The 12,073-nt window shown below is 46.6% G+C and overlaps 3 protein-coding genes across 3 annotated transcripts; 1 reads left to right on the plus strand and 2 right to left on the minus strand.

Moving 5' to 3' along the window:
• Positions 1 to 52: 52 nt before the first annotated feature.
• On the minus strand, positions 53 to 2,198 carry GGS25DRAFT_488249 (branched-chain-amino-acid aminotransferase). The gene is made up of 2 exons (XM_049260793.1): positions 1,550 to 2,198; positions 53 to 1,459 (listed from the first exon to the last, which is right to left on the minus strand). Exons 1-2 carry the CDS (start codon positions 1,791 to 1,793, stop codon positions 450 to 452), a joined length of 1,254 nt encoding a protein of 417 aa, XP_049118254.1. The 5' UTR covers positions 1,794 to 2,198; the 3' UTR covers positions 53 to 449.
• Positions 2,199 to 2,509: 311 nt separating this feature from the next.
• On the plus strand, positions 2,510 to 6,534 carry GGS25DRAFT_488250 (ARM repeat-containing protein). Its single transcript, XM_049260794.1, has 5 exons — positions 2,510 to 3,094; positions 3,178 to 3,230; positions 3,320 to 3,691; positions 3,808 to 4,645; positions 4,855 to 6,534. Exons 1-5 carry the CDS (start codon positions 2,926 to 2,928, stop codon positions 6,378 to 6,380), a joined length of 2,958 nt encoding a protein of 985 aa, XP_049118255.1. The 5' UTR covers positions 2,510 to 2,925; the 3' UTR covers positions 6,381 to 6,534.
• A 772-nt stretch (positions 6,535 to 7,306) lies between these two features.
• Positions 7,307 to 9,615, minus strand: GGS25DRAFT_488251 (putative histone deacetylase SIR2). Its single transcript, XM_049260795.1, has 2 exons — positions 9,112 to 9,615; positions 7,307 to 9,005 (listed from the first exon to the last, which is right to left on the minus strand). The coding sequence occupies exons 1-2, from the start codon at positions 9,359 to 9,361 to the stop codon at positions 7,750 to 7,752; spliced, it is 1,506 nt and encodes a 501-aa protein (XP_049118256.1). The 5' UTR covers positions 9,362 to 9,615; the 3' UTR covers positions 7,307 to 7,749.
• Between the last annotated feature and the right edge of the window lie 2,458 nt (positions 9,616 to 12,073).

Below are 12,073 nucleotides of genomic sequence, written 5' to 3' on the forward strand. Positions count from 1 at the left end.
ACAACTCACAACTCACGTTAGGTATATACGGTGTCATATATATATATCACCGTTCTTAAGTATAGGTTAGTAGGTTGTGAGCTCAATTAAGTTGAAGTCCTTCCCTCCTTTACTTTTTTTTTTTTTTTTTTTTACTCTCTTTACCCCCCTTAAAAGGCCTTAAAAGGGGAGAAGAGGGGAGTTATAGTGCTTCGAAATCTAGGTAGGTACCTAGATAAAAGGCCTATCCTTTCAATTATAGGTAAGCTATGTACCTACCTAGTAGGCGAGGTAAAGAGTACGCCAATCGCGCCGGATCTATAAATCGATATGCAGCTCTACCGCCTGCCGCCTGCCACCCTGCCTCAGAATGCTGAACATGCATGCACTTTTCCTTTTCCCCCTTTATCCCCCCCTTCCCCCACCCCTTTTCTCTCTTTCTCTTTTCCTTTTATTTTATTATCTTTTCTCTAGCAGACATAACTCCACTCATGCTCCTCAATGCCGTACTGCCTATCCTCTATCCAGTTCTTCATCCTCAGCGCGACCTCGCCAGATTCCTCGGTCTCTTTCAACCCGCAGTCGACCATGTTGCCCTTCCAACTGATCTTGCGCACGGGGGCGACGATGGCGGCGGTGCCGGCGCCGAAGACCTCGAGCAGCCGGCCCTCGAGCGAGGCTTCGTGGAGCTGGGGCATCGTGATCTTGCGCTCCGAGATGAGCCACCCTTCGGGTGCTAGCTTCTCGCGCGCGAGGCTCAGGATGGAGTCGCGCGTCACGCCTTCGAGGATGGTGCCGTCGAGCGGCGCGGTGATCAGCTCCTTCTGGCCGGTCTCCTTGTTCTTGATGGCTAGGAACAGGTTCATGGTGCCGACTTCGGTCACGTACTCCTCGGACCCAAACAGCCATAGGTTCTGTTGGAACCCGCGCGCGGCGGCCTCCATCTGCGGCACGATGCACGGCGCGTAGTTGGCGCCGAGCTTCTTGTCGCCGACACCGCCGGGCCAAGCACGCACGGCGTAGTCGGTGGCCTCGAGTGACACGGCCTTGAAACCAGTGGGATAGTAGGGTCCTACGGGCGAAGCAATGACGAAGAGCAACGCCGAGCCCGGCGCAGAAATACCAAGAGTCTTTTGTGTCCCAATTAGGGTGGGGCGCAAGTAGAGGGAGTAGCCACGCTCGTTGGGAATGAAGCGCTCTTCCAGTTTGGCGAATTTTGCGATCAGTTCGATGAGGGCGGTAGGGGAGAAGGTGGGCAGCGCAATACGAGCGGCTGACTTGTTGAAACGTTCCATGTTCTTGTCTGGGCGGAACAGGCGGATGTTGCCCTTGGCATCCTTATAAGCCTTCATGCCCTCGAAGCACTCGAAGGCGTAATGGAAGACACAGGTAGCGGGGTCGAGCGACAGGTTTTGGTATGGCGAGATCGAAGGCTCGCGCCAGCCATCGGCCTTGGTCCACTCGGCTGTTAACATGTGGTCTAAGTATCAGAGAGTTCTCGTTAGCATCGCTCCTCGTCTAGACTATACAGCAACGGCGTTGGTCTTATGGTATAGCGAAGCTAACTAACCAGTGAACTCTCTTCCAAATACGAGTTGTGACGGGTCCTTGGGTGTTTTTGGCGATTTGGTGTTGGTGATGGTCAACTTCTTAGGGTCGATATCTAACGGCTTTGCTATAGAAGCCGCCTCAGGCTTGATACTGTAGGATCTAGCGGTCTGCTGCTGAAACGTCGGCAAGGCATACGAGCAAGCTCGTGCGGTAGCGGGAGCCCTAAGAGCTCTCCCGCTCCGCGGTAAGAGTTGTCGAAGCATTGTGTACCTGGAGATGTGATATTGGATTCTGGGCTTTCTAATCTAGTACGACCTGATCTAATACACGCAGAGGGAGAGACAGTTGAAGATGAAGGCGGCAAGAGAGGTAGAGGGAGATTGGGAGGGGTAGGAAGACGATGAACAATGAAGTAAACGTGAGATTAGTGCTTAGTATATGAGTCAATCGGGAATAAGGATGATAACCTTTGTTCAATGAGTTATCAAAGAGAGGGAATAAGGGGCCCCGAAGAAGGAAGTAGGTAACGATCAAGCTTAATAAACAGTGCTGATCTACTGGTGTATTGTTCGCCTCGCCTCGGCGATAGCTTTCACTCTTTGCTTGGCTTGGCTAGGCTTAACTGCACACTACTAGTTTACCTGGGATGTCTGGATGTCTGGATGTCTGGATGTCTGGATGTCTGGATGTCTGGATGTCTGGGGACTCTGGGCACTAAGAAAAAGGGAGCTACAGTTATAATTTGAGTCAATTGAAAGAAAAAGTGCGGATATCAATGGCGCGGATAAGATAATGTTCTGCGAAGTCGGAAGACGCTAACGTCTCTAACAAGAAGAAAAGTGTTGTGGCGTACAATGGTAACACAATGCAGGGGTTACTGGGCCCCATGTCGGACAGGAGCTGAAGCTTTGCATTGAGTTCCACAATGAAGATAGTTAGTTAATCGAACTTGGCATCAATGTACATGTACCTAGTACATATACAAAGTACTACCTAACCTAGTACCCTGGGTACTGTAGATATTTATTCTTATCGAATCATTTCAATGGTCCAACATTGAACTTCTTACATACAATTGAAAAAAGGACAACTCGTCCCTAATAAACAGATAAAAGTGTCCGTCCCATAATCTAACCTAGGTACATACCACATACCTTCCTGGGTTCGTTCGACCGATCAAATCGTTCCCGTGCTCAGTACCGTCCAGTAGCCCGAACAAAGCCTTGTTGCCCAACTCAATCGATATCCAGGTTCCAGGTGGGAGGTTTGAATGTTTGCATGTTTGGGGATAGGAATCCACGGAAGGACGGATATCGATCACGAATGATTCTCTCGCACCACATCACACAACGACATGAGGGTCGCTAGTCACCGCATAGTACATCGTCGCCAATCATGTTCTCCTCGCTGAAGAGCTTCTCCTCCCACATCAACTCCAACTATACCGTATCGCAAACCATAACCTCCACAGCCGGTCCTTGGAAGATTTACGATGCCAAGAAAAAGTCTACCGGGAAGGCCTACTCGGTCTTCGTCTTTGAGAGGAAGTCAATAGAGTCGCATGGTAAGAAGCTCTAGGCAAGACTAGTGCCTATAATAGGTCGCGTGTGTAGTAATGTCGCATCAGGTACTGATTATGCTCAATAGGGGGCTCACTCGGTCGGTCCGGCGCATCAGCTTTCAAGCGCTCAGTAGACGAGGTAAGAAACATATTCGAACTCATTTTCCTCTATATGTCCTTCATTGGTGATTATGTATTCCATCAAGCAAAGTACTAAGATTCCGGCAGGTCGTCGAGCGCCTAAAAAAGGAAGCTTCGTCTCTCGCAAGACTGCGACATCCGAGCATATTGGAACTAGTCGAGCCAGTCGAAGAAACTAGAGGGGGTCTTCAGTTTGTCACCGAATCCGTAACGGCGTCGCTAGCGAGTCTCTTACAGGAGAGGGATGATCAGGACAGAGCTGGCGGTGTCGGGGGCCGGTCCAGTCGCTTTGTCACTGAAGACTCCGATGGGGTTAAACGGAGGCGCGAGCTAGAGATCGACGAGCTCGAGATACAGAAGGGCTTGCTTCAGATTAGCAAAGCCTTAGAGTTCCTTCATGAAAATGCCGGCCTTGTTCATGCAAATCTGACTCCGGATGCTATCTTGATTAACTCCAAGGTGAGTTCAGCCAATGTTAAATGTCCCTCTGCCATAAAAATTGCGGAATCCATTATGATGATATTTAGCTTGTAAAACCCCAACGTAGGATATACATAATGCTGATTTGTTCTTAGTCTGATTGGAAAGTCAGCGGGCTCGCCTTCTGTAGTCCGCCAGCAGGTTCATCCAGGGTAACTTCGGTTCAACCCATCAGTCTTTCAGAGGTTCTCAACTTGGATCCTCGACTACCTCGATATGTACAAATCAACCTGGATTTTACGTCCCCAGACTTCGTCCTGGACAACAACCTGGCTTACTCTGCCGATATGTTCTCATTGGGCCTATTATGTGTTGCCTTGTATAACTCGCCTCACAAGTCTCCTATAGACTGCGGTGGCAGTATTTCGGCCTATAAGAGGATATTTACTTCGTCTTCGACTGTACCGTCCTCTGGAAATGGATTTCTATCCAAGAGATCTTTACCGAGGGACCTCTCTGCTCACGTCTTACCCGGGTTGATCACACGACGTCCTGCCCAACGTATCTCAGCACGGGAATTTCAGGAGAGTGAATACTTTGACAACATTCTGGTATCAACGATTCGATTTCTTGACGCTTTCCCAGCCAAGACACCCAATGAAAAGGCTCAGTTCATGCGAGGGTTGAACAAGGTCTTGCCGTCTTTTCCCAAGTCAGTCATGGAGAAGAAGGTACTGCCGGCGCTATTAGAAGAGCTCAAGGATAAAGACCTCTTGTCCCTTATTCTTCAGAACGTCTTCAAGATTATGGATCTATTGCCAGCTTCTAGGCGAGCCTTTTCGGAGCAGATACGACCAAAACTGAAGGAGATATTTGTCATTAATGCCAAGCAGGCGCAAGAGAAGGATCCGGCCAGAGATGCTGGTCTGATGGTCTTTTTGGAGAATACCAACCAGATCGCTGAGAACTCTTCTGGTAAGGAGTTCAAAGAAGGTAAGTCTTTTTTGTTTGTTCATTTTTCAATGCTGCATCATATACATGAGTGGATATCCCGTGTTATCAGCTGTCTACGTGAGGTTGGCTCAAGTGACAACACACAAGTTGTATTGAAGCTAGCAACATGATCCTCGGCGCTCCAAGCTCATCTACTCATATATACATCCAAACATGTATTGTTCTCAAAGCTAACGAAAATTTTCTAGATGTATTACCAATTCTTCTAACAGCGATCGAGTCGCCAACACCCACTCTGGTCGATGTTGCTTTACGCAGTTTACCAGTTGTCTTGCCAATTTTAGATTTCAGCACCATCAAAAATGAGCTGTTCCCTGTCATCGCCGCTGTCTTCAGCAAAACTAACAGCTTAGCCATCAAGGTTCGCGGTTGTCGAGCCTTCGTCATCCTTTGCGGTGGTTCGAATGAATCATCGTCTGCTAATGACGGGCTTGACGGGTTGGGGCCTGATAAGAAAAAGAAGACGTCGTCATCAAGCGCCTTGGACAAATATACAATGCAAGAAAAAATCATTCCACTCATCAAAGCCATCAAAACCAAGGAGCCTGCGGTCATGATGGCTGCTTTGGATGTCCTACGAGTCGTAGGCGAGAATGCCGATGCCGACTTTGTGGCCATGGATATCCTACCGATTCTATGGAATATGAGTCTAGGGCCTTTACTAGACCTCAAGCAGTTCCAATCCTTCATGGAATTGATCAAGTCACTTTCTAGAAAGGTTGAGGAGGAACAGTTGAAGAAGTTGCAGGAGCTTTCGGTTGTGAATGGAGGAATCAGAGCGGCCTCGCCTAGTGATGACTTTATAGGATTCGGAGGTGTTGCCGGGACTACGTTTGACGCGACAAATGGAGCAACTGAAGATGATTTTGAGCGACTGGTAAAAGGAAAAACTACCAAAAGCTCCACGGATGCAAGTTGGGATGCAACACCAGCAACAGCGCCAGCAGCTTCTCCACCGTCGGTTAGGTCGCCACAGTTTTCTTGGTCAACACCAAGCCCTACTGCAACCGCTCCTCCTCCTCCTGGCCCTGGCCCTGTTCAATTTGGAGCCACTAGATCTCAAGCATCGTTCCGTACAGTCACGCCGGATCTCGCCCATTTTGGAGCTTTGACTCCTTCGTCTACTCAGTACTCACAGCCTCTACAACCTACTATCAGTAGCTCAGTAAACAATGGACCACAGAGCTCTTCCGCCGCCAGTTGGAATACCCCAGCTCCCGTAGCAGCTAATCCTTGGGCTTCGACCTCATCAGCCACGCAACAGCCAACGCCCACCTCTTCTTCCTTTGGCAACATGTCCACAGGGATGGCAAATCTAAACCTTAATCAATCGAGACCCGCCATAAGCCAATCCTCTTCTTTCTCCTTACCCCCTCCACCAACCAGTGCAAGCAGCGCGCCGAGCTTCAGCTTACCCCCACCGCCTGGAGGGATTCAGAGGCAGCAGAGTTCGACAACACCAACTTTATCGTCGTTTGGCCAGCCGTCGTCTGGCGGGCTCGGCAGTAGTATGGCTCACCAGCAGGCTGGGGGCATGAGTAGCATGATGAACACGGGGATGGGGATGGGGATGGCGCGCATGAATAGTGGTATGAGCGGTACGAATAACAACAGCATGAACAACATGATGGGCGGTATGAGTCAGCCGCCAACATTGCAGCCGCAGCCGCAGCCGCAGAAGTCGGGGTTGGATAAGTATGAGAGTTTAATATAGATGGGCTACGCTACTTGTTTACCTACTTTAGGTACTACATAGGTAGTAAGGATGAAAAATGGAGGGGGGGGAGGGGATGATTATGAATGAGGAAGTTAGAAACGTAGGATGATAGGTGTTGGTGTGGAGGTAATGAGAACTACGTCGCTTGTTGCTTTTGTTTTCTTCTGCGATGTGAATGTGAATGTGAATGTGAATGTGAATGTGAATGTGAATGAGTTGCGTACCTACCTACATAATGTGCCATGTGTGTGAATTATTTATATCAAAAAACCAATGCAGATAGTTGCCTACATACCTACCTCCTGATTTACCTAACTACTGTAGGTACCTACCCAGTATGAAGTCGTTTATTATACATACTACTAGCACCTCTATAGATACCTAGGTGGGTATGATATCCTTTTCGTAGACTTTCGATACATCAGCTATCTATCTATCTATCTATTTATCTACCTTAGTACATATATGTTTCTATACGTACGTTTTTTTTTTCCTATTCACAAACTTCAAGCTACTTCTTTTGTGTACCTACCTAAGTAGTGAACTATAAGGGATTTTTTGGTGTTTATATCATATAAGGGTAGTAGTAGGGGTGGAAAGGGAGGGGGTTTCAAAGTCGAGATAACTATACACATACGCATTCGCAATTTCTGTGTTAGATTTCTCCTGTATTACCTACTTCGTAGGGACCTGATAAACCACCCAGCCAGCCATCTATCTGCCTAGATAGACAGACGGATACCTACCTAGACAGGGACAAATGAATAGGTAGACGTATAGACATACATACATAGGTACACCTCGAAGAGATATGCTGTGCCATGCCATGCCATGTCAAGTACAAGTTCAAGTCGTCACGCCTACCTACCTAGGTACCTTTCTACTGAGGTGCATATCACGATACCTACTTACATAGATAGTCACAGAATGAATGGTCATCTCATTGAGGTTTTGCTTATTCTAGGCCTCTCTTTTCTTCAGCATCTAGTTTACATAAGTGGGAGGTAGGCACGTAGGTAGATAGACCACATTCCCTTAACATAATTCCGTTGTGTTAAACTTCATCCTATCCCCTTCTAATTATCTAAATAATTCAACTAATAACCCCAAAGAGTTGGTGAAAGTTGTGGGAAATAGGTAGGTTAGTGGTGTAATAAGTTCAACGAGAACGAATTCATTAAGTTTTGCTTATTTCATTATTAAAACACACCCATCAAATTCAAACCTCCATACCAAATTAGGCCCTTAACTCCTTGCTATGGAAAGGGAATACCGCCGAAAAAACGCCGTGGGGGATAGGTGATACATAGAGAGGTTGTCGGGTAAGCCATCTCTTTTCTATGGGATTTCATGACAAATACGCCTCTCAAAGTTCTGGGCTAGCCGACGAGTCTGTAGTAGTCGCAGTGAAAATGTGGCGACTCGTGTAGCCCTCTTCTAGCTTGATATCGACTACCTGGTCAGGCGGCACCATGCTGTGCTTGAGATCCCATCCAGCCCGACGGCATAACTCGGCCACTACAACATCACAGTCACCAAGAAGGTCGATATCGAAGTTGACATGGGTGACTGGTGTTCGTGATATGTAGATCTGAGGGATGTGCGCTGGTAGGTAAGGCACCACCTCAGATACTGGCGCCACCTTGAGCGAGGTGCCGATGACAATAACCAGATCGACAAGATCACGGTCGTGCTTAACTAACCGTTGACTGAACTCGTCGGGAAGCTCCTCGCCGAAGAAAGTAATGTCTGGTTTCATAATACCAGCGGCAGGGATATCATACTGATCATCGTCGTCGTCGTCGTCGTTTGCGCTCCTACGCCGGGTTTTTCTGCCAGTCGACTTGTTATAGGATCGCTTGCGCTTCATCGATCCATTATTTCGCAAGCTGGCGATGCAGGTAACACACCGCGGTATCCTACCGGCCTTGATGTCGGCAAAGATGGCGTCGCCTTGGACCTTGTAGCCACACTTCTGGCAACTGGCCGTGGCAAAGGAACCGTGGCATTGGACAAGCTTCTCTGGTTGAATACCAGCATTTGCTTCAATGTTGTCGATATTCTGAGAGTAATTGGTCAAAAGCTTGCCCATGTTCTGAAGCTTGGCGATAAAGGCGTGAGTTGGGGAGAACAATCCTTTGGTGTCTGGAAGGATGTCCTTGGCAACTGAGTAGAAGATGTTTGGGTCCTGCCGAAAGACGTCGATGTTAAAGACTTCTTGTGGGTCGTTGATTCCCAGGCCAAGCTTCTCCAGTTGTGAGTATAAGCCAGTTTCTTTGGAGCGGAAATCAGGTATACCAAGTGAAGTCGATATGCCAGCTCCAGTAAGCACAACAATATTCTTTGACTTCTTCAGCAAAGCGACAGCGTCATCAATTGTGTTGTAATTGACGAGCTTGGCGCGCTTCGCTAGCTCACGAGTCATAGCTAAGGTGAGCAAGCCATAGTAGGCGTGGTCTGGAAGACCTTCCAAGAAGGGTGGAGGTCGTATGCCAAATGCTGTAAGAAGCTTCTTGGCCGTGATGATACCAGAGTCTACTGTGGCCCTACAAAATTCTTTAGGTCCAATAGCTCGTAATTGTTGGCGATAACGCACAGCATCCTCAGGTGTGACGGCATCGACTAGAAGGCCATGTTAGGACGAATCTTAATGATGGTGAAGGGAAATAGAGTAATAGATAATTAGGCTAGAATAAGGGAACAAGAGGAGCAGAAGAAGAAAGCTTACCTTCGTTGAAGAATCTATCTTCAGCGATATCTTCGATAACATCCTCAAAGAGCGACTCAGTTTCCCAGGAATCACCGAGATCGTTAATTCGTTCTTCCAACTCATTCCGAGCATGACCGCGGCCGTGTGGTCTCACATTTAAATGACCAACTTGCTGGTCATCGGCGACCTCAACTCGAACTGTAGGAGTTTCAGCTTCTTTTACCGCCGCATTCTTGCGAGGTCTACCAACGGGGCGTTTTCCCTTCATCTTAATTGTTGGGGTGGTGAATGAATACGGCAAAAGTAAAGAGAGAATGAAGATAGGTAGAATGGGTATGTAACCTTGTAAGATAGAGAGAGGGCCAAGGAGGAGTTAATTGGTGAAAGTGAGTTGCATATATAGTAAACTAGAATAGGCTGACTTATTTGATTGACTAATAACCTTGGAAATAAATGACCAATTAATAGGTAGGGTCTTGCAGAAGTTGATTGGGATTAATGGATGGATGGATGGATGGATGGATGAATTCTAGAAGAGAGAAAATGTTGTTAGTGGGAGGAAACTGTGTTAGTGAAAGAAGACGAAGAAAATTAAAAAGCGTGAAGAGGAAAAAAAAAGAAAGACAGGTTGAAAGGTTGGGTGGGAGGAAGTGTAGATATGGATGTAATGGATGATGGAGGGAAACTATACTTATTACTTACCAGGTAGGTAGGTAGGTAGACAGTGGCCAACGCGTTTGTTATGTGTAATGTTTTATGTGCTATGAGTTGCGCAGGTTATTTTTATTTTTGGTCAGGTTTTGGGGGAAATTATTTCATGTAGCTGGAGTTGAGAAAAAAAGATAAGTGGTAGTAAGTCACATATGTATGTCCTCCTCTTCTTCTTTTTCTTCTTTGGGGTTTATCCAGAGTTTCAAGGTTGCAGAAGTATTTTGAATATTTCAATACTTACTAGTAGTACTTCCAAGATGGGTGAATTTTGTATTAGTTCGTGCTGTATTGAATGAATGTATGCAGAGGAAATATTAAAAGCGAAGGAAGGAGTAGAAATGAAAGTCGACTAATTAAAACTCTCCAACTGAGAGAGATCTCATACGTACCTACCTACCATACACACTATGTAGTGCTTTCCTATTCATTCCAATATGGAACATTGGAAGTTACTTATAAGAGCATACGAATACATGCATCTACCTACAATCTTATGATAACTATTGCCTCAACGAGTTTAGCGACCTGTGCGCATCTATCTCAGAAATCGAATAAAATAATTCCAATTACAATCCAAGAACTTGTAACTTTCCATCAACACCACCGAACCATCACGGGGGACTAGTTCCCTGGAAAATACAGAAAAAATATCCTTCACCTTTGAATAACATGCAAGAGTATTTTGTGTTTGCCAAAATGTACTAGTATCGAGTGAAGCAGTAAGCTAGAGTTTGGGATATTTTACCTGTCTAACCAAGTCACGATGACCTTAATATTTAGTAGATAGTTATAGTTACAGTTACAGTCATATATGCAACAATCAGAACCCGAGACCAACTTTCCCCTCGAGTTGTAAATATCATGAGATTCCCAATCGGTCGACAGCCCCTTTTCTTGATAGGCTCGTCCAAACATGCCAACCAACAAACCAAGAAAAAGGGAAAAAGGGCAAAAAATCGCATCACTGTTCTACTCCACTTTATATCAGTACCTACGCACATTGGAAAGGTATATCTCAAGCATAAACCACCCATCTAGGTCTCACTATGTATTATACTTGCAACCGCTTGTTAGGTACCTAGGTAAGTACCCAAGCAGCAAGCAAGCAAACAAGCAGTCTACCTACGCTCTAACCAACCTCCATACAGTCACGTAGCCCAGCCCAGTCCCTCGACATAAACTTGAAACTACACACCTCAGACCTAGATGCCTACAAGGCCCGATACGGGCTAACAGAACTTCGCGCCAACGGTGGCCGAGTTCTCGCCCGGAGGGGGGGGAGACAACGGGAACAGTTAGAGCATCATCGGGTATGCCCTTTTCAGGTGTGATATGTAGGATATGTGTACTAGAACCAACTTGGCCCTGTCCCTCCCATTTAATGGGATGGTAGGAATTCATGTATATAGTACTAGGGTCGCCGCATACCCCTAAGGAGGTTGTGAGGGCAGGTTCTTCCTTCCCCCCTTGACACGGCGTTGAATATGTTGACCAACCAGCCAGCCAGCCAGCCAGCCAGCCAAGTCCAGCTCAGTCCGCCATCGAGTGTTGTTGATTTTGTATTAGGTGTTTGCTGTTGACATATCCTACCCAGGGTCAAAATTAACCTACGTAGGTAGGTAATGAAGATTGTTTATGCATTAATGTGATATACACCAAATAACATCTACTTATCCTCGCAAGCACAGAGAGAGAGAGAGAGAGAGAGAGCGAGAGCGGCAGAGAGTTAGGTAGGTATCCATGGATTAGGTGTATATGTACCTACCTGACCTAAGCAAACTCCCATTATCCTAACATCTTCATCTAAACCCCACACCCCCTTTATCACCCCTTTCAACCACCATCCATCGAATATTCAACGCTCGTCATATATGTAACATGATTACTCGACAACAGGCAGGTCTTTAAGTCATTTTTTTCATTTTTCATTCCTTCATTTTTTTTTTTTTTACTACACGAAGTTTTTGTTATCTATCATCGCCCTAGTCCTGATCCCTACATACGCACATTGAAAGAAAAAGGAAAGGCGATCTCTATTACGGCCATGCCCGGCTTACGCCAACGTTCGTCTTGTCTATCACGTCAAAGCATCTTTATCCCAGACCTAAAAGTCCATAAACCCCACGTGAAGTGTGAAACATAAAGGGGCCCGAGGTGGCCCCTTTCCCAAAACTCCATACCCAATACCGAAATGATCGTTTTCAGATTCTGTTCTTGGGCTGTCGTCTCCTTACTTTCGGTAACAGCTTGCGAGGCACATACTGCTCAT

This window comes from Hypoxylon fragiforme (genome assembly GCF_022984875.1).
Source record: "Hypoxylon fragiforme strain CBS 206.31 chromosome Unknown GGS25scaffold_4, whole genome shotgun sequence".
NCBI classification, from domain to species: domain Eukaryota; kingdom Fungi; phylum Ascomycota; class Sordariomycetes; order Xylariales; family Hypoxylaceae; genus Hypoxylon; species Hypoxylon fragiforme.

Coding starts and splice junctions, on each gene's coding strand:
- GGS25DRAFT_488249 (XM_049260793.1), bottom strand. CDS start 1,793: ATGCTTCGACAACTCTTACCGCGGAGCGGGAGAGCTCTTAGGGCTCCC. Junction 1,460..1,549: donor ATTTGGAAGAGAGTTCACTG/GTTAGTTAGCTT, acceptor TCTGATACTTAG/ACCACATGTTAACAGCCGAG.
- GGS25DRAFT_488250 (XM_049260794.1), top strand. CDS start 2,926: ATGTTCTCCTCGCTGAAGAGCTTCTCCTCCCACATCAACTCCAACTAT. Junction 3,095..3,177: donor GAAGTCAATAGAGTCGCATG/GTAAGAAGCTCT, acceptor TATGCTCAATAG/GGGGCTCACTCGGTCGGTCC. Junction 3,231..3,319: donor TCAAGCGCTCAGTAGACGAG/GTAAGAAACATA, acceptor AGATTCCGGCAG/GTCGTCGAGCGCCTAAAAAA.
- GGS25DRAFT_488251 (XM_049260795.1), bottom strand. CDS start 9,361: ATGAAGGGAAAACGCCCCGTTGGTAGACCTCGCAAGAATGCGGCGGTA. Junction 9,006..9,111: donor AGATAGATTCTTCAACGAAG/GTAAGCTTTCTT, acceptor ATGGCCTTCTAG/TCGATGCCGTCACACCTGAG.